The sequence below is a fragment of the Platalea leucorodia genome (genome assembly GCF_965183815.1).
Source record: "Platalea leucorodia genome assembly, chromosome: Z".
Lineage (NCBI taxonomy): Eukaryota > Metazoa > Chordata > Aves > Pelecaniformes > Threskiornithidae > Platalea > Platalea leucorodia.
Genome location: NC_138858.1, coordinates 25,073,249 through 25,094,377, shown reverse-complemented (window position 1 = coordinate 25,094,377; position 21,129 = coordinate 25,073,249). Strand labels below are relative to the sequence as shown.

The following is a 21,129-nucleotide window of genomic DNA, read 5'->3' as shown; positions in this document are numbered from 1 at the left end:
AGCAGAATAAGGCTGGCAGCTTGTGTTCTCTTTACTTCCTTAACATTCACACATTTGGTTTATTCTTCTTCATGCAACGCAGTAGTGCTTGCTGAATGAGAATGACAAGACCTTTCACAACACAACCTCAGACAGTCATTTCTGAATAATTAGTTTGAGTACTCACCACCCACCCTGGAGGAACTAATTTGCCAGGCTAAGATACTTCTGAAAAAGGAAGCATCAGTTGTGTATTGACTCCTCTTCTCTATTTCTGTGTTTAGTTATTCAATACTGTATTGATGAAGGAACCCCATCCAATGGTTAACTGGGTCTTTTGAGAAATTTATTTATCAAATTAAGAGAAGAGTAAATGCGAATGACCATATGTAAACTCCAAAAAAAGGACAGTCATCATCTTGTTGAGCTCATATTACTGAACTGAATCTATAAAATACTCCCTGCTATAATGGCATGTTGTCATTCTACTTGCCCTGACAGATGTTTCCTGGGCAAAACAAATAGGTGAACAAAAGCTCCCAATGCCGAATACAGAACCTATTTCTAGCACACTAACAATTTAAAGTAGTGTCTCCTAACCTGTTCCCAGTCTTTCCAGAGGATTCTGCCTGAGCAGCAGGGTAATCAGATCCTGGGCATCTGGAGGTGGTGCTTCATCCTTTTCAGGCCAGTTGATTTCATCTAGCAAAACAGAAAGTTATTTGTTATTACTGAAGCCTGATCCCAACATTCAGCAGAAACTCTGTGAAAGCTCTGGCAGTGAGCTAGCAGTAAAGTCAGAGATACGGCAACTTTTTTTAAGTTGCTCTCTGTTGCATACCAATCACTTCCGATTTTCATACTCTCTATACAGACTCCATAAATATATTGTTATACTCCCATTTTCCTTGGAAGTATGCTTTAACCCAAACCAGTGTTTAACAACAGAATACAGGAATGCTTGCCTCATGGAAAACTATTGCAAAATATTAGCACAACTTGTATGCTGTCCCTTCTCCCTGCCTGCCCCCCCCGCCCCCCGCCTAATCATGGTTTAAATTTTCATTCTGTTCCATGTAAACTGCTGTTAAGATGGACACAGCTGACCTGACCCAGAAGTCACCTCTCACATCTGTTATCCTTCTCTAATGCTAGCAGACTCACTGAAGTCATTACTCCCATGACTAAGGGCCAAGGTATCGGACTCTGCTCTGGAAAGATACATGCCAATGGAGCTTTTTTCCAAGTGTCTCATACTTCAGAGGAAAACTACTTCACTCCACTGACTCTCATACTACTAAGGCTTTTGCACTTCATAGCAAGTTGGACCTAAATCATGCAATCAAGATATTAAACCCTGCAGTATTCAGGTAAGACTGAATAAAAATTCCACCAAACTTTCATTTAAACAATGGAAAATTGTGCCAGTTTCAATATGAACATGAACTTTGTAACAGCTTACACGGCAAGTTTTGTCTGATTTTTAGCAGAAGGTGCCTCCACAAATGTAATATATATTGCAGGTTTAGACAAAATTCTGCCCAAGTTTCTTGGGAGGTACAAGGATTTTGGCATCAGAGAAACAGAATGCTAGGAGCTCAGGAAATACAGAAGGCTGTTAAGCATTTTTTTTGTCATTACAGGATCTAGACTTTTCCTTCAAAATTATCATCATTGGAGAAATAATCATCAGCTACACCCAAGTTTAATCTTTGTATTTTTAAGTTTAAGGAACGGTACTGAAATAAACGGGCATGAAATGTAACCTGTTTCTGGAGCATTATTTTTCACCCTGATCATTTTAGGCATTTAAGTTTACACTGAGGCCTCCCACAGTTATACAACTTGGGGGCAGGAAAGGCAATCTAAAATGAAGAAGGAGTAAGGTATAAGATGAGGGGGCAAGATTTTAAACTAGATTTTCAAGCAGAATGTAGATTTCACACACAGAAACTGGAATAAAAGTCTAGGCTATAGTTTGAGTACTTTAGCACAGCTTTTACAGCTGAATACAAGGGGACCATATATTTTAGCACAGGAAACATCCAACAAAAGAGTTCTTCTGCAGATACTGACAGTAAGAATGATTTCAGTAAGTAAGGATATTTAAAATAAAAGAGAAGAAACTGACAAGTCAACATCAAGTATCACCTAGATTGTAACACATGACAATTTGTTTTACAAAACGTATAATTAATGCCACATTCAAAATGAAGTCTGAAGTCCAAATTTTGTCATTAATGTTAAGACTACTCCCTCTCCTTCTCCCAGTCAGAGAGCATAAAGATAAAAATACATATGCATGTGTCTGGAAATGCAATAAAAACATGAGTTATTTCCATGTTTGCCTGCCTACAGCTTCCACTGCAGTTTAAATCTGATTTGGAAAATAAAGTATGAATATGCATTGCAGCCGTGAGGCACCCAGAACAAAGCCAGCATTTGCTGCTTGTGTTAATTAAACAGTTGATTCTCCTTGCCACTCAGGCCTCAGCGTATCACATCAGAAAACAACATGGTTATAAATCCATGAACAGCTAGGATGTTGTATAAAGAGGTCATATACTAGATGCAACTCACAAATCCATTTCATTACAGTTTACAAAGAAGTCTGGCTTTCAACTTCAGAGATGGAGGAAAGCAAGATGATGACAGAGTGTCTCCTTAAGTACAAAAGGGTATTTGTTGCGTTCTCAGAGAATAAGGAACCAGAGGCGCAGTTAGTTTTGTTTCTGTTGGGTTTTTTGTATGCTTGGGTTTTTTATTTTTGGTCTTCTTTACTGAACCTTTTAAGCAGACCATAAAACAGACTGGGAAATACGCAGTAACAGAGGTGCCATTCTGTTAAACTTTTGGCATAAATAAAGGCCCTCTACATCTATGCATCTGGGAAATTTATGGAAACAGCAGGTAGGGTAGTAAACAATTCTGTTTAATTATCATTCAGTTTTGCCACAAGCCACATAACAATACTTAGGGTCAGATTGCAGGTTAAGATCTAAAAGGTTATTGAATTTTAAATGGAAGAAGAACAGCTGCTATAGAAATAACATTACACTACAACAATCACCAATGAAATCATTAACAATCTGTGAATTGAATTTGATTCCTTCCCCTTCTCATTATTTATTATTCGAGAGACATTTGTTTTAGGGTTTTATTACATCTTCGTTAATTTCTTCATTGTGCTACGAGGCATTTTCCCATTTATGTAAATTTATTTTAACTGTTTCTTCTATGGTATAATTTCTTTGCTGAAGACTGAAACACTGTGCCATAGTGGCATTACTTTCCTACTAACACTGCTTTTCTTTTGCGAACACTGCAGCTTAACCATTGTACTCTACATTACTGCACTTCTGTACTTAGCAACAATATACAGTAAGTTCAGGTTTTAGTCCAAATTTATTCTTATTCCTTTGACAGCAAATTATGTATTACAATATTGGTGGTTTTTTGAGCAAAACTAGCTTGAAAACCTAGTCTATCAGTAAAGTTGTAAATATCTTTACTATTAACAGAAATTGAGATGTTTCACAGCAAGCTAAGAAATCTGGGGTTTTTGTGATGATCCTCACCACTGATTACTTGTCCAAATAGCTCTTCTGGTGTATCTCCAAAGAAAGGCACACACCCAACAAGAAATTCATAAAGGATAATTCCCATAGCCCACCAGTCCACTGGTTTTCCATAACCCTGTCGCAGTATTACTTCAGGAGCTATGTATTCAGGTGTACCACAGACCTAAAAGAGAGAAAATAAGCATGCTGATAAAATAAGTCTAATTGAGCTATGTCACATCATTTATAATTCTTGAAATGTAAAATAATATGGAAATATAGAAAAATGGAATTCAGTACATTTTAGTCTGTGGAGTTTGCTAACAGCTAATGTTTTTAGAACGATCTAGCTACATTTACAGGCATCATAATCAACATTTATGTATCTGTCATGCAAAGGACAGTTTGTGTTTCGTACACAGGAGTCCATCATGGCAAATATTTTATTTAACTTAAACATATCTTTACATGAAAGTTGTGATGGTTTTATCTTAAGTAACTTTTACAGTGAACAGATTGTGAGCAATGGTAATGAGGCATGCTTAAAGGGAAATGGGCCATAGCAAGGATTTTAGCACCCTTGGTTGTACAATGCATCATGAGCTCCACAAGTACTCTGCTGAGACTTCTGAATTCCTTATAAAAACAGTTTTCCATTTGTGTCTCTCTCAGATTCACTTGCACACAATTAGGCTTGTTCATCTTACTAATAGATCCTAATGTAGAAAGAAAAAACCCTAGAATAAAATCTGCAGGGCATCAGTAAAAGTGACTGACATACACAACTGGAACACCAATGCAGAAATAAAAACAGTTTATAAAGTACTATGGTACATTCTGCTGGCAAAACATCACTTTATCTGAATAGTCAATGTAGAAATGAAAAAGGCTGTATCTTACTTGTTTGTCAAGGAATTCTCTGGCATCCTTCTCAATGTGACCCTCATACAGATTGGTAGTCAAACTCATTAGCCCCACCTTTGACAGGCCGAAGTCTGTAAGCTTTATATGGCCCATGGATGTTACCAATAAACTGAAAATTAGAATGATCTGAAGTTACTGTGATATAATTCAACATTATTGCTTATCATTAGTATTATTATTATACTTGGAGGAAAGCGTTTCATTAGCACTGCAAAAATATAAAGACAGCTTAAAAAGTAATTTAACCAGGTACAAAATAAAAACATTCAAAATCTGACAGTCTTACATTTGTTACTATTATTATCAGATGTAAACAAACTTTTTATATGCAACTGCACAACATCTTGTAGAACCATATAAGTGTTCAGAACTGAATGCTAGATGCTTTGAAGAAGAAGAAACAGGCATCATCTGAAAGGTCTAGAATAGAATAAATGTCGCTTTTGAAGTGAGGTGAGCATTTTCTGTCTGTAACAAGCTGGGTCATTCAACTGAAAGAAACTCAGGTATTAAGTTAGTTAGCAAATAATACTACACTGGCCTGAGGTATCATGTTATGAAGGTATTGCCAGTCAGCAGACATGACTCCAGTGTTTGGCTTTTTTTTGGGGGGTGGGGGGTGGGGGGGTGGGGTTGTACAGCCTTTTAAGTATACTTTGAAAGATCATTTCTTTAATGACCAAAACGCATTTCCCTCCATTTCAGTCAGAAGAATAAGGACTTTTTTTTCAGCTACTCGGATAGCCTCTTCCATCTTAAAGATAGAAAATTTTCAAGAGCTCTTTTGGAAAAAAATGTGTTTTCTGTAACTGCAGGTACTGAAAATAACAATTTCTGCACAATATGTGCAATCTATTTAACCCTCACGATAAAAGAAAAATTTCAAAAACATTCAAAGCAAGTTTACACCTTTCGTATTTTATCTAACAATTTTAAAGTCCTCTTTTGGTTATATTCTATATACATACTTGTCTGGTTTCAAATCCCTGTGTACAATTCCATAATTATGAAGGTATTCCAAGGCCAGAACAGTCTCTGCAAAGTACATCCTTGCCATGTCTACAGGTAAGGGACCCATATTCTTCATCAAAGTAGCACAGTCTCCACCTGTGGAAACAGGACAAATGTTCCAGAGGACACTAGAAATTCTGAGATGTATCAGTATACTTCATATATGCTGCAGAAAGAGACACAAACTCTAGTTATAAATGTTTATTTTCCAGTCAGATGATTCAATTGAACATGCAACCGCACCAACTACTGTATTGGAAACACAGTGTTAAGCTGGGAGCAAGTAGCACAAGCATTCAGCTGAACGTCAATAAAGTCTGTGCTGCTACTTTAAAAAATAAAAGGGCGGGGGCGTGGGACAACAACAGAAAATAGCCCACACAACCATAGCCTGGATATCTCATCTTGCACTGCCTCTGTCCGCTGTTCTCCTTCAGCATCAGCACCTTTTCAAATTGCCTCCTCTTCCCTCTTTCTTTGTAAAAGTAACTATTACAAATACCCCAACATGCGCTAATGAAAATTTCAACTCCAGAAGAGCAAACAGCATTTCCACATGAACTTTGAATGCTAGGACACTTATGATTACAGTCTATGAGGAACTTATTCAAAGAGCAGTTATTTCCCATTATAGCTGGAGCAGAAGTGTTTTACAAGCTCTCACTGGGACATAATGACTGAGAAAAAAGCCACCTTGTTGTTGGATTTAGATCCTAAATCTGTTTTGCCAGAGTACAGAGGACACACAGAGGGCCTTTCTAATGCAAGTACCATACGGGTTATTTTTCTTTCTTGGTGTAAGAAAAATCTCTTCTTCCTCTGTAAAACAGAAGAAACATTTTACCTTCTACATATTCCATGACCATGCATAAATGACGTCTTGTTTCAAAGGAGCAATACATGCTGACAACAAATGGATTTTCTGCAAATGTCAGGATATCACGCTCGACAAAGGCCTGTTGGATCTGGTTTCGGAGGATGAGATTCTGCTTATTAATTTTCTTCATGGCAAATCTTTGTCGGGTTTCTTTGTGTCTCACAAAATAAACCGCACTGAAAAAGTTCAAATGGGAGAGAAAAAGAAAAAAGTCTGAATAACTATTAAACATATATTTTAAAATACTTGTTCTACAAATAAATAAATATGTTTTTTAAAAACTGTATATGTATTACATAAAAGACTTGTTTTTAATTTAATGTAGTTGACCTGCCTTTCACATTAGAGAATGGCTACAAACCTCATTTTGTTTCATAACCAAGATGAGTCTCAGTCAACACAAATTAGTACATAAACCAAAACAACTCCCCACCCCCCAAAGCGAACAACAGATATAGCCAATGCCTCCCCAACAGATATAGCAAATGCTCTCAGCTCAGGCAGGTTTTGGGCATTTCCATCAACAAGGGATTATACGCAAAACCCAGCTATGGCACAGTATTGTAAATCATTCCGACAAATGCTTATTCTGTAAGTGTGCTGTCAGATAATAATGACTCAGACTCTGTCCAGGGGATTTTAAAACATGTCACAGGTTTCTCATGAAGGTTGCTCAGAAGTTGCTTGATGGGGTGGCTCCCTCATTGCCAGGTGCAAAATCTTCTGTTCTGGTTCAGTCCCTGACATCAGCATTGATCCATATCAGGGGTAGGCCACGAGTAGGTAATCCGAAACAAAGATCACGGCGTTAACTGCATGGCAATGTGGAATTAAGATGTATCTTGACATGCGGAATTTCCACTGGTGTACCGGGTACAAAGTTTCCTGTGAGCTTGGTTAGATAAGGGCAAGGCAGTGAGGGAAGCGAAGTGAAAGAAGACCTCACGTGGACAAGACTTCTTTCTTTCAAGGCTCAGGAGAAGGAATCACCCTGCCGTGAAACACTGACATAGGACATTACTGCTGCATATCTTAAAATCCCTTGAGGCAAATCCTGAAAACGTTTGCCTTGCTTGAAATCTACCTTGTAGCATTTAATGCTTATAGCATCTCCAGTATATAATTACCACAGTAGCGAGTGTTTATGGAAAGAAAGGACTAAAAGGAGAAAATAAGAGGGGGGAAAAAAATGGGACTCAATTATGTTGTTTTAAAATTCAATTTGTTGTCCCCATGAGGTCAAATTATCAGCATACAAGTATTTATTTAAACACAAAAAGCAATTCTTGCCTTACTATTTCTATGAAGATCTTCCCACAGCTACCAAAGTTACAGGCACTGAAAAAAACCAACATGTTTCTGCTTTCCTTTGTGGAGGAAAACTTTTTTAGACAAGAAATTTTCTCTTACTAATTCCAAAAGCTTTCCTTAATCCCTTGTTCTTGCCTGAGCACGGGGCAGGTAAAAGACATTACACCATTATGAAAGTAGGGGAAAACCACCTTGGGCAAAACCCAAGGTGAACCCCACCCTTTGTGCCTCCTACTAAGTCTCACTCCCTTCTGCCCCTCCCAAGCTGGAATAAAGACCGAGTTATTCAGCTCCAGTACTCCTCCCTGCTGGCTTCACGCCTTTTGTCCTCCTGTATCCCTTCCTACCGCTGCCCTCCTCTAACTTCTCTCTCCACCCCTTCATTACAACTCTTCTCCTTTGCTTTTCTTTCCCTTACATTCTGGTTTTCCTCTCTCTTTTGTTGCTATCTCGTGTCAGTTGGTCTTAGCTTCTTAATCTCCTGTAATTTTGTCTTTTCTTTTCCCTATTTCAGTCCCCTTGTGCACTCCTGGCACATAGAAAAGTGAGCCCTTCAGATGCCTGAAGCTGCAACCCTTCAAAGAAAAAAAAAGTTGTATGAACGAACTGAGGACGGCCTTAGGACTTGGCATGCAGATCTTTCTCAGAGCTTTAATTTGGACAGTGCGCCAAGATGAACTCTTGAAAGACAGACATTAACCAGAGCATATTATTATAGCATCTTAATAAATCCCCTCTGCATATCATGCGGATCTGTAGGGTCATTACTACCACATTTAAAGATGAAGAACCAGTAAGTTCTAAGGACTATCTAGTCCAGTAAATATCTGGGACATGCTGGATATGCTTCCCCAGCTCCCTAAATTGTATTTCCTAGCCTTATAGTCACAGCCAGGTAATTATGTAACTGTCCACTAGGATTCAGTTATCTACAATTCCTCAGAAAAAAACTTTAGTTCAAGTGTACCAGACTCAGGAGACAACTGCAACACAATCGTCTCTCTCACATTTACACATGCATACACTTCATGCTGAATGAAGTGCTTTTAAATCATCTTCAAAATATAAACATGTCTAACATCACTTATTCACATCCTCTGATCACAGTGACCCCAGCAAACAGGATTTACGCTTTACAAAGAAAACTATGCCCTAGCCAGCAGCATGTTATTCCTGCGGAAGCCCTCCTTTCTTCCTCCAGGATGCCCCCAGTTCACAGCAGCGATGCCATTTCCTCAGCCTCCCAGTACGCTAAACTAAGCACACCGCAACAACTGCGCCTGGGACCGCCTCCGACACCAGTGTCGCAGCTCCCACACCTCGAAAGAGCGTATTAGAATTTGCTGAAACATCAATAAAATGATAAATAGAAAATGAAATCTTCCCAAAGAGAAACAGTTAAATAAAGATGTATAAATTGCCTGGACATTTGGGGGGGCGGGGAGAACAGGAAATCTTCCATGGTTTTGCACATAAATGGGGCTTCAACTTAATGTAAATGGAAAACTTGGAGTAAAGCACACGTCTGCCAAGACACGACTGTGAATTCTGAGGTAAAACGATGGCAACATCCACACTGAGTTTAGCACATAACAACTTTGTCTTGGGTCATTTTGAACCCTGATTTGCTACCCTTGAAGTATGCTTCTGTTATTGTGTAACAACTTACTGTGTAGATTGTGATGACTTTCTAGTTTCCATTCACTCTCCTTGAAGCTGTCACCTTGCTACATTCCCCTAATCCTGGCACTGAACTTGCACCTTGCTCCTCTTGCCCCACCCCCATCTATCTCTATTCTTTACTTTTCAGAATGCTACAGCTGGAGCCCTAGACAGAAGTTTATCTTTGTTTTGTATGTGCTTTTAAGAGAGAGCACAATACCTCAATCCTGGTTTCTTAGCCTTGACCATTAAATGCTGCTCACGATTTTCAGTATATTATAAAGACAATTGTAAATTTGAGAATTCCTTTAACACAAAAGAAATGTATTAAGAACATCCAGACCATCTGATTGCCCTGTTGATATATCCAATGACAGCGGCATGCTCTGTCTGCCTGCAAAGCCACAATCAGAGTGGTGGTGTTGCAACCTTCTATGGTTTCAAATGAAGGATTTGCTTTCCCACCTCCCCCCTTTCTGTTTTCATAGCATGACAACAAGATTTCCAAAACATCCTCTGATTTTACTGTATGGATCTCAACAGGTACACAAGTGCTCTGTATTTTATTGATGCTGTATTTTGACATAGCAAGAAAAGTTTACTTTTCAAGAGAAGTAAGAAAATTCATAAACTTTGGCATCGTCCAAACATTACCTTACTCCACTTCCAACATGAATCTCAGCTTGAAAAGGTTTCTCAAATACCTTTAGCTAGACACAAATGTAAACCACTGTGCACATGTGTTAGGATGACCAAAAGATAGTAAAACATTTAACTGGGTTCCTGAATTGCTCAAACTTCAGTATTATGCAATCTATCCCTCCAATCTTACAACCAAGATTCCTGTTTTTTCTCTAAATTACTTACAGGCTTCAATCCTAGTTTACAGCTCTTCAGTAACTTAACTTTTAGAGCCATTTTACAATCTAGTCTACATTCAGTGCTTGAGGCTCCTGTAGCTGTGTTGCTTGCTTCGACCCGATTCTCTGATTTGTCAGAGGACCTTGAACTCCTTGTGGAAACACAGGTACTGTACTTGCTGCTTAGAAGTTACAGCTGCTCACCAGGAACTATGTTTCATTTTCGCAAGCAATTTCCTGACAAGAGACTGCTAAACTCTGTGCTACCCCAGAATTATGTCTGATGTTGCCTCCAGTGAGAAGAGCCACTTGGGAGGCTGTGATTCACGTTACAGCAATATGGTAAAGTTTACGGATAGTTATTTAAGATCAGAATTTACAAGCAGCACTGCACCGCCTCCTAGCTAGGCGATGCCCATGACCAGATCAGATTTATTTGGGGGCAGGGGGAAATGCTGCCTAAAGCACTGCAGCACTCCTAATATGAGCATCCAGTGCAGTGTGGGTCTTCTGAGCCCCAGGACAACATGCACAGCACCCTCTCAGCCATATTTCAGACTTACCCTAGCCTGCCTAGAAGCAAATGAGAAGCTGGCCATCTGAAGAAGAAAACATGACGGCTATGATCGTTCTCTCACAACTGGTACTAGTCCTAGTTTTTCCAATATGTCACAAATTTTGGCTAATAAAACCACCTCTCCATACCTAACAGTAGCAATGTCTTCTACCTTTATGGCAGCTTGTAAACACAGAAAAATGATGAAGCTGCTGCCCAGATTTCCTATGGGTAAACTGTTCCATATTTGCAAAACAAACACTTCAGAAATTGAGCTCCTCACCAGTTTGTAGCATGCTGCACATTCAGAAAGGACAGAATTCAAGACCTTCAACATGGTAACAACCTCTCTCCACCACCTGGAGTACTGCACTAGCTGCCAACATTAGATCCTCACACATTAGCTACAGAAGAAAGATAAGGCACTTGGCCTGTGCTGTACTGGAAGGAAAGCTCACTCAAGGGCAATAAAGTGCATGAGTTCAAAGTTCATCATTTTGAGTAAGTACACAATGAATGATGAATATAAGATCCCTAGCATAGAAATGGCCAGCCTCTACTTTCTAAACTGCTTTTTAAAGCTATGGGCTTCTAGAAATCAAAGCCTCCTACTCTGCATAGACCAGTCACCCACAGGAGTAAACAGAAAAGAAGGAAAGGAATACAGCTTACTAGACATGAAGTCCATTTAGAGGTGGTGCTACTTAAGCGAACCTACAAAGACATGCTTCCCCCTATCCCTTTCCACTTCTGAACGGGTGGCTGCCAGGCTGATAATGAAATAACCTCATTGATTGGGAGTTATTCTGCAGCTGGGTAACTTTCTTAGTCCCATTCCCAATGCAACTACGCATGAGCAAGTACTGCCAATCGAGTGGAGAAGCAACAGGAATGAGTACTCACAAGTTCGGGGCAGCAGCTGCTCAGACCAACGCTGCCTCACAGTTTTTAAATTTATCAAGCAACACCATTAGCCAGTATATCATGTACATATTGACATTACTATCTTTGTAGAAGTAAAAGCATTCCAGGCAGGTGTAAAAGTGGTATGTATTTCCTTTAAGCAAGTACAGTTATACGTTAGTGACGAGCATCACTCGCTTCCCTGGAATCAAATACAATCTTTATTTTGTTGAGCTGGTTCAGAAAACCAGGCTGATGCCAACTTGAAGAGAAGGACTACTACTACCTGCTACCTCTTGCAAGCTGGAATATGGAAAAAATGTTAGAATCATAGAATGACCTGAGTTGGAAGGGACCCACAAGGATCATCAAGTCCAACTCCTGTCCCTGCACAGGACAACCCCAAAATTCACACCGTATGTCTGAGGGAGTTGTCCAAATGCTTCTTCAATATTGTCAGGCTTGGTGCTATGACGACCTCCCAGGGGAGCCTGTTCCAGTGCTCCACCACTCTCTGGGTGAAGAACCTTTTCCTAATGTCCAACCTAAACCTCCCCTGGCACATCCCCCCTGCTGTTCCCTCTGGTTCTATCACTGGTCACCAGGGAGAAGAGATCAGCACCTGTCCCTCCTCTTCCCCTTGTGAGGAAGCTGTAGACTGCGATGAGGTCTCCCCTCAGTCTCCTCTTCTCCAGGCTGAACACACCAAGTGACTTCAGCTGCTCCTCGTACGGCTTCCCCTCTAAACTCTTCACCATCTTCGTGGCTCTCCTCTGGACACTCCCTAGTAGCTTTGTACCCTTTTTGTACCATGGTGCCCAAAACTGCACGCAGCACTCAAGATGAGGCTGCACCAGTGCAGAGTAGAGCGGGACAATCACCTACCTCGACTGACTGGTAATACAGTGCTTTATGCACCCCAGGACACGGTTGGTCCTCCTGGCTGCCAGGGCACACTGTTGGCTCATGTTCAACTTGCCGTCGACCAGAACCCCCAGATCCCTCTCTGTGGGGCTGCTCTCCAACCTCCCATTCCCCAGTCTGTATGTACACCCAGGGTTGCCCTGTCCCAGGTGCAAAATCCGGCACTTGCCCTTGTTAAACTTCATGTGGTTGGTGATTGCCCAGCTCTCTAATTTGTCTAGATCTCTCTGCAGGGCCCCTCTGCCCTCCAGAGTGTCAACAGCTCCTCCCAATTTTGTGTCGTTGGCAAACTTACATAGCAAACCTTCAAGTCCTACATCCAAGTCATTTATGAAGACATTAAAGAGCACTGGCCCCAAGATGGATCCCTGCGGAATCCCACTAGTGACTGGCCGCCAGCCCAATGTAACCCCATTTACTATAACCCTTTGAGCCTGACCCATCAGTCAATTGCTCACCCATTGCATTATGTGTTTATCCAGCTGTGTGCTGGACATTTTGTCCAGGAGGATACTGTGAGAGATGGTATCAAAAGCTTTACTGAAATCCAAAAACATTACATCGACTGGCTTCCCTTGATCAACTAGGTCGGTAACCTTGTCATAGAAAGAAATTAAGTTTGTTAAGCAGGACTTTCCCCTTGTGAACCCGTGCTGGCTGGGACCAATGACTGTGTTGCCTTTCAGGTGTTTTTCAATAACTCCCAGAATAATCTTCTCCATAATTTTGCCAGGCACAGAGGTGAGACTGACAGGCCTGTAGTTACTGCGGTCATCCCTGCTGCCCTCCCTGAAGACTGGAACAACATTTCCCAGCTTCCAGTCTACTAGAACCTCTCCAGATTCCCAAAAGCACTGAAAAATCATTGAGAGAGGTCTTGCTCTGACATCAGCTGGCTCTTTAAGCACCCTGGGATGAATCCCATCATGCCCCCTTGACTTATAGGGATCCAGCTGGAGCAGCAAATCCTGCACAAGTTCGGGGTTGGTTGGGAGTTTGTCATTCTCACAGTCATGGTTCTCTAGCCCAGGGCTCTGGGGGTCCCAGAGCCATCACTGGTGTTGAAGACTGAGGTGAAGAAAGCATTAAATGTCTCTGCTTTGTCTATGTCCCTGTTTGTGAGGTGACTACGCTCATCAAGTAATGGGCCAATGTTATTTCTGGCCTGCTTTTTGCTATTTACATGTTTTAAAAAGCCTTTTTTATTGTCCTTCACAGTACTGGCCAGCTTCAGCTCTAATTGAGCTTTGGCTGTGCTACTTCCTCCCTGCAGTGGCGAACGGCATCTCTGTAGTCCTCCCATGTCGCCTGACCTTGCTTCCACTGGCCACACATTTTCTTTATTCACCTCAGTTCTAGAAGATCCCTGCTCAGCCAAGCTGGCCTTCAACCTCACCTGTTTGACTTCTGACATTTTGGAATTGTCTGCTCCTGTGCTGTTCGGAGGTGGTACTTAAAAAGTCACCAGCACTGATGGACACGAGCACCTTCAAAAGCTTTTTCCCAGGGGACCTTAGTTAAGTAGTTCCCTGAGCAGCCTGAAATCAGCTTTCCTCATATCCAGAGTCGAGGTCTTGCTGGCAGTATTCCTCCTGTTAACATAGATTTTAAACTTGACTGCTTCGTGGTCGCTGTGGCCAAGGCAGCCACACATCACCACCTCACCCACAAGACCGTCTCTGTTAATAAGCCACAGATCAAGGAAGGCACCTTTCCTGGTCAGTTCCTATAGTACCTGTACCAGGAAGTTATCATCCAGACGGTTAGGAATCTTCTGGACCTGTACCAGCTGTGTGGGTATTCCCAGTTGACATCGGGCAAGTTGAAGTCCCCCATAAGGAAAAGGGCAGATGACTTAGAAGCATCCCTTAGTTCCTTAAAGAACAACTCACCAGTGTCATCATCCTGCCTGGGTGGCCTATGGTAGACTCCCACAACGACATTCGCTTTATTTGTCTCTCCCTTAATCCTTACCCAGAGGCTCTCAACTGTGCCATCGCCAACTGCTACCTCCGTGCATTCCAGCCCCTCCACTACATACAATGCCACCCCGTTGCCTCGCCTGCCCTGCCTATCCCTCCTGAAGAGCTGTAACCATCCATCATGGCACACCAGTCACAGCACTCATCCCACCAGGTTTCACTTATGCCTATGATGTCATATCTCTGGGACTGGGCCAAGGCATCTAGCTTCTCTTGCTTGTTCCTCATGCTGCGCACATTTGTGTAGAAACACTTCAAGTGTGGTTCATTGTGCCCATTACCTCGTGGAGCAGTCTGAGGAATCTCACTAGCACGCAGCTCCTCGAACTTTGGCGTGCCATCCCATTGCTTGTCACTCACTGGTATTGCCCCTTTCCCCCTTCCAATCTAGTTGCGGTGACTGCAGTAAAAGTTTAAAATTTGGGAAGTATGAAAAGTTTTGGCGGGCTGAAAAAAGTCAGACAGGCAGCTTGTGAAACCATTAATGACTTGGCCAGCATCCTACATGTTTACTGATTCACAGCTTGTTTAACTTCTTGTATATTCCTAGCCATTCCCAGAAGCCTGATACACCTCATCTACTATACAGTCATTTAATTGCACTACAAATGAATTTACCCAATCAATTAAAAGCAGAGAACTGCTAAGATATTTGCCCAAACCTTCACAAAACCAATAGTTTATATTTAAACTCATCAAGTTTAACATATCTGACAAATCTCTGCTACACCATGCCAAGACCAACAATTACCCTGTCAAGCAGTCAAAGCTTTCCATTTCACTAATGAAGGCAAAAACACCACAGCAAAATCAAAGACAGCAGAATGTATGGGGTTTTTTTTTTTAAATCCTTTCAGAATTAAACCCTCCATTATAGCCTCAAAATAAATAAAATATTATAATAGCATACTGAATCTCTAATAAGTCAGAACACAAAACATGCCCACTGACATATTTTTGAGAATAAATCAGTGAAGCACAGGCAGAATTCACACATATTTAGGTAATTTCAAAAAATTAACGGCCTGGAAAAACATGGAAGAGAAAAAAAATCCTTTTAGCTAACAACAATAACTTTTATTTCATCTGCTTATACTTTTAAATAAACTGCAATAAATGCCTATGGGGCAGTTTATTGCTTTGTATTCACAGATGGAACAGGTACTACTGCTTTATTACACTCCATTTTGTAGACGGCTTAAAGAGCATTTAGGTGATCGTGATGTGTACCCCTTTAAACTTGCCAGTAACTTTTGAGTAAATTAACCACCAACAGTATTGGTGCCAACAGAAAAAACACTTAATAAAGATCAAAAAATGGTCTGTTGATATTATGGTCCCACTTATCTGACATACCACAGTGGAGATCTTCAACCACACAGACAGTTTTGAAAAAGTGATATCCTAGAGAATTTAGGAGCACAAGCCTTACACTTAGACTAGTTGAGGGGAAGTGACTAGGTGCTAAAATCACTTTTAAAAGTGAGTAAATACTTCTAGAAGTTTATTGTCTCACAGTTCACTGAGTGTGTTCCTTTCCCTCTACATTAATTAGTAAGGGCCTGCACCTTTGTTTTCTTTCTTGTTCTTGGTTTTTCTTCTAAGAAGTAACCATTTAAAACAAAAATCCAAACCAACAAAATCTACTTTCTTACTGTTTGCTTAAGGATGGAAATAACAGCACTCTACTAAACTGATGAGATTTTCAATTTCCACTTCTCATACTACCACAGTATAACCCACCAGCCTACCACTGTTTTAACATTTGCTAAAGACAATAATGATTAATGCAGAATCCAGATACACACCAAGCTGTTCACCCTCTATCAGCTCTCCTTTTCCTCACAAATTTATCAGGGTCTCATCCAATTTTACAACGTTTATATTGCCAATTTCGCATATTATTGGCATTAAAAAGGTGTTTGGTAAGTATTAATTTTCCCTGTCACAAACATGAGGAAAAAAAATCCTACATGCCTACATCGTATGTGCCATAGAAAGCCATGGCTTTTCATCCTTTCTTTTACCACTTTTCAGATCCTTACTTGTTTGGTTTCAAATAGACGGTTATCTCCAGTCTATATTTCTTAATGGCTCATCAAGGCTCCTTCTGACTGTAACAACTCCGGAGCAAGAGCCACAGGTCTACCAGACCTCTGACTTTAGGTGGCTGGCCTCACGCTGCTGGTTGCAGGATGCCCTTCTGCAGCTGCTCCTGCCTCTCCCCATCCCTAAAACTGCTGGGAAGCTGGGCAGTTCTAGTGACTCAGACACCCTTTTCTCCGATGAGGACCCACCCCACACTGTTCTTCTTATCTGCCTCCAGTAAGACAAAGAGGAAACTGGGTAGATGAAAGGAGGAATGGAAGGGACTAAGCATCTGCCAAGGGAAAGAGACAGGGATGCAGCCAGGGAGGAGAGCAGCAGCTACTGCTAACTGCTGGAAGAAAGGCTTTTGAAGTCCTGGGGTAACTGGGAGAAACTGGTATACAGTAAGTAATAAGTTTGCCTAGGGAGAAATTCTGAAAAAATGAATTGTGCAGAGGTTGACTAGTGAGAAGTTGTATTTGGATATTCACATAACTTTAATGCAAATGATGTTATTTCCTGCAGGCTTCTTGCTAAGCTATGTAAGCAGGTCTGGACACAAGTAACAGCCTCCACCCAAGCTATCATGACCAACAGTACTAGGCAGTACTAAGTGCCTCCTGTCCCAGAGCTCAGGGTTACCTTTAACTGAGTATGACCAGAGAGTATTACGGTGCCCATCAGCCTCAGGCCATTAAAACGGCATGCACAACTCCAGTTGGTGGATTGCAGGTGCCTTCTCTTCTATGTCCAAGGTCTCTTCAAAGAGTGCTCAGTCCTATCAGGTCACTGCTGCTTCCTACCTCAAGCAGAGGTAGCGCAGAGCAGAGCCAGTCTAATGGGGTCCGTGACAGACAGCAGTATAGCCCTCTCCACTGCCAGGCTGTGACATGGTCTCATTTGGCGATAGGCTCCTCACCTCAGGATGGAAACCCCTCTTTTTTGAACCAATACCTCCATCCTGGTCCTGCAGGTTACATAGACCCAACAGTTCCTGTCTTGATACATTTCAGTGCAGAGGAGGAGCCAATCAAGGGTCTAACAGATAGTGCCTGATCAGAAAAGATGACTGAAGACAGAGTTCCGCTTGCTGATAGACACAATCCTTGCATGGTACCTCCAGAAAACATTTCGTGTTCATTTAAGGCCCAGGCTAATACAATTTTCTCTTGGTCTTCCAGGATATCTCCAGATGACTCACATACCACTGGGCAGTAAGCTGTGCACTTTCCAAGTACCCAGCAACCAACCAAGTAACAGCAATTCCTTAAAAGCTAACTGGTTAAAATTTGAAGTATCCACAGAGAAGCAGCAAAACAGTGCTGCCCTACTTAAGGAAATTTAGTTCTACTTCACCAATATTTTTAGGTCAAGTAAGCAGTAATTTTTAACAATCTGTCTCCCTACAGATGCAGTTTTATTCTGTTTCACATGTGCATAAACATAGGCTGTTTCCAGTATTATAAAGGTGGCTTTAAATCTGCCTTTTGATTTATTCAGATTTCAACTTTGGCATTCCATGACACCTACTTCTGAAAAATCTTTGTGATGTAATATTCAGTATTTTAATTTGCTGTAGCACACAGTAATTCATTATTGCCTAGCAGTCTTTCAAAAAAGTTTTTCTTGTGAACTTCAAATATTAGCAACAAAACAGGAAAGCAGAATGAAAAAAACCAGCAGTGCAAACAAACTCGCTCACATAAACATCCCCGCAATAAGAAACAATGGGAAGTTAAGCAAAAATAAAATGCAGAAGAGCTGTTGCACTCATGGATTACTCACCCATAAGCTCCATTACTAATCAGTTTAATTGTTTCAAAATCACTTTCCCGAGGTTTCCTCTGTAGCTTCAGTGAGGTATTAGAGCTCTTCAAAGTGAGACAGGAGAAAGAACAAAGTTAATACAGTACTTTTTTCAAAATCAGGGGAATATAAAAAACGAACAAAACACAACTATTGCCAGGCTGTCGCACCCCGATGAACCAGCTAAAAGCTCTGGCCAGTTAGCCACACAGCTAGCACAGAGAAGGACCAAAGGGACTGCTGAAGCAAAGCTGCTTTTTCATCCAAAAAGTATCTCTTACGCCGCAGCTATCTGTCCACTTATCTACATGCACAGGTTACAGCAGACAGGCACCAAGGCTTTTGGTAAAGGAGTCACTGGCAATTCCTATCTGGAGCTACGGACTTCTGTGAATCCCACCAGGCACTTGTTGGCCATTGCCTTCCCATTTTAGTAAATCTGACTCTGGTAGTACACCCTGGTAGTAACAAAATGTAGATGAGCTCTCATTCATTCAAATAAACTTTTGCACATTTCAAACTAGTGTGTTAGGATAGACTGTGATATAACTTAGGACAGACTGTGAAAAGAGATGCAAAATGAAAGAGAAAAATATGGAAGATAAAAATGCAATAATTCTACCATTACAGAGGTCACTTTCACCTACTTGTACACCAGAACATTTTCAAAATGGAGTTGTCTCGAGTACTGCACAACCTTTTATCTAGCTTTAATTTTTAATTAATCTTGAAGATGTAAGTGTGAATTAGAATTGGGGAGCAGGAGGGATTATGAGGGCACAAGACTCCAAATTCACTATTCCAAACCCACAAGATCCTTTTCAAGATGTTTTCCAAATCTCCAAGAAGTTCTACGTTCCCTATCCAGGCAGTTTGGTAATAGTTATGGTTGAAAGTAGACATGGTTGGAACATTTTCAATTAAATGCTCGCTAAAGAAAATTCAGTGCAAGAAGATTAGCGAATATGTTAATATAATGAACTACACAGGAGCAGAGAGAGACAATTTATTAAATTGTTTAGCCCACTTGCCTGCCAGTACAGGATTCTTCCTAATTGCATATTTATAATGATTTTGAATGGTCCTGTATTTTACTTTTAGATTATGCTTCCTGTCACTTCCCATGTGTGTTTATTCCACAGCTACACTTTGACAAAAGTGTTTTCAAGTATTCACTTTTCTTTACTGATTTCATTTCATCACCTCCCCTACTTACATTCCTTCATCACACTGCATTATCCTTCCTGTATTTCTTCAACATTTGAACAACACAAATAACTTTACAATTGCAATTTCTTAGCTATTGCTAAGCCAGTTTGCACCTTAAAATCCCCTAAAACCACTTCAGCACTTCCTTTAAGTCTTCTAGTTATTCCTTCTGTCTGTTCTCCAGTTTATCAGCATCCTTCCACTAAATACTGCTCAGGTCAAACACTATTTTAAATGCAGATGAATGAAAGCAACTTATGCATCCCCCAAAACTGCACTTGCTTCTTCTATCCACTTGCACTGAAAATCAACACCAAGTTGTTAGAATTCCATCTACTTTGTTGACTGAAATCCAAGGTATCAGAACCGACTTTTAAAAATAATTTAAACTGAGAGCATTTAAGCCCAAAATATTCAGCCCAACCAACTCCTCCAACTCGTTTTTCTTTCGCCAACCTGAACAAGCATCTGACAAAATATTACTGTAAGATACCCATTATTGTAGACATATATTTTCAAACATAGATTCAGAAGAAAAATGCGCAATCTTCCAGATTGCAAACTAACTTTCTGAATCCAGGCTATTTGCTAACTTGCTCATTTCTTCCTTGTCTCTTCACTGGATCTGTTCAGTCTCTCTCAATGTGATCATTAGCTGCCTCTGTAAATGGACTGTTTTAAAATCTGTTTAAAATACTTTATTTTTTATTAAACAGTTTAGAAGTCCTGCTAAAAGAAAAATAAATACATTAATCAGACAGAAATAAAGCAAGCAGCGGTGCATTTTGTGGTAAAACAATTGACACATGGTGAACAGGAACTTTGTTGCAGTGTCTTTAGCTTCCACATCTAGGAAAATAGGTAGAAAGTTTTGTTCTAATATTTTTTGTGAGCCTTCTGTCTGCTGAGCACCATGGCATTAGTCTGAGGATTAACCACTGTTCTAGTCAATCTGTTTAAACATACTAGGAGAAAATACAATGCAGCAGGGCTGGGGGGAACACAACACATTTATTTTTTCTTGCTCAGATTCAGCAAAAGCAGCAGCATAAACAGGAGAACTTACATTTATTGATTCATCCACTTCCAGAGTTTCTGCTGCTCCACTGTCACAGTTAGCTAGCTGAGCTATTTCTGGAAACAAAGATTAGAAACTTCATTTTAAACTATAGCAAATACAAAACTAAACGAAGCACAGAAAACCTGAGAAGTGACACTTTTCTGGAATACTTAATGAACATGCTGTCCTATCTGTAGTACTTGTCAAATAACTTTTAGGGCATCTCCAAGCATACATAAAAAAATTCCACCTGGAAAAGGAAGACCTGCTATTCAATGCCAGTGTAATCTTCCACTGAAGAATTTAAACAGCCATGAAGCAATGAAGAGCGATACTGTTATCACTGCTGAGATGTGGTAGTTCTGAGACCTGTATGTGATGGAAGCCTTAAGGGAAAGACAGCACTAAGCTGCTAAA

At 40.6% G+C, this 21,129-nt stretch overlaps 1 protein-coding gene across 1 annotated transcript in view; it reads right to left on the bottom strand.

The window, feature by feature from the left end:
• MAST4 (microtubule associated serine/threonine kinase family member 4) overlaps positions 1–21,129 on the bottom strand; it is a gene marked incomplete at its 5' end in the record, with an annotated part of 314,645 nt that overhangs the window by 21,171 nt on the left and 272,345 nt on the right. The window contains 7 exons of the mRNA XM_082336461.1: positions 580–681; positions 3,558–3,723; positions 4,440–4,572; positions 5,432–5,570; positions 6,319–6,527; positions 18,423–18,508; positions 20,719–20,786. Of these exons, the coding sequence (XP_082192587.1) occupies positions 580–681; positions 3,558–3,723; positions 4,440–4,572; positions 5,432–5,570; positions 6,319–6,527; positions 18,423–18,508; positions 20,719–20,786 (903 nt within the window). The remainder of the gene's footprint in view (positions 1–579; positions 682–3,557; positions 3,724–4,439; positions 4,573–5,431; positions 5,571–6,318; positions 6,528–18,422; positions 18,509–20,718; positions 20,787–21,129) is intronic.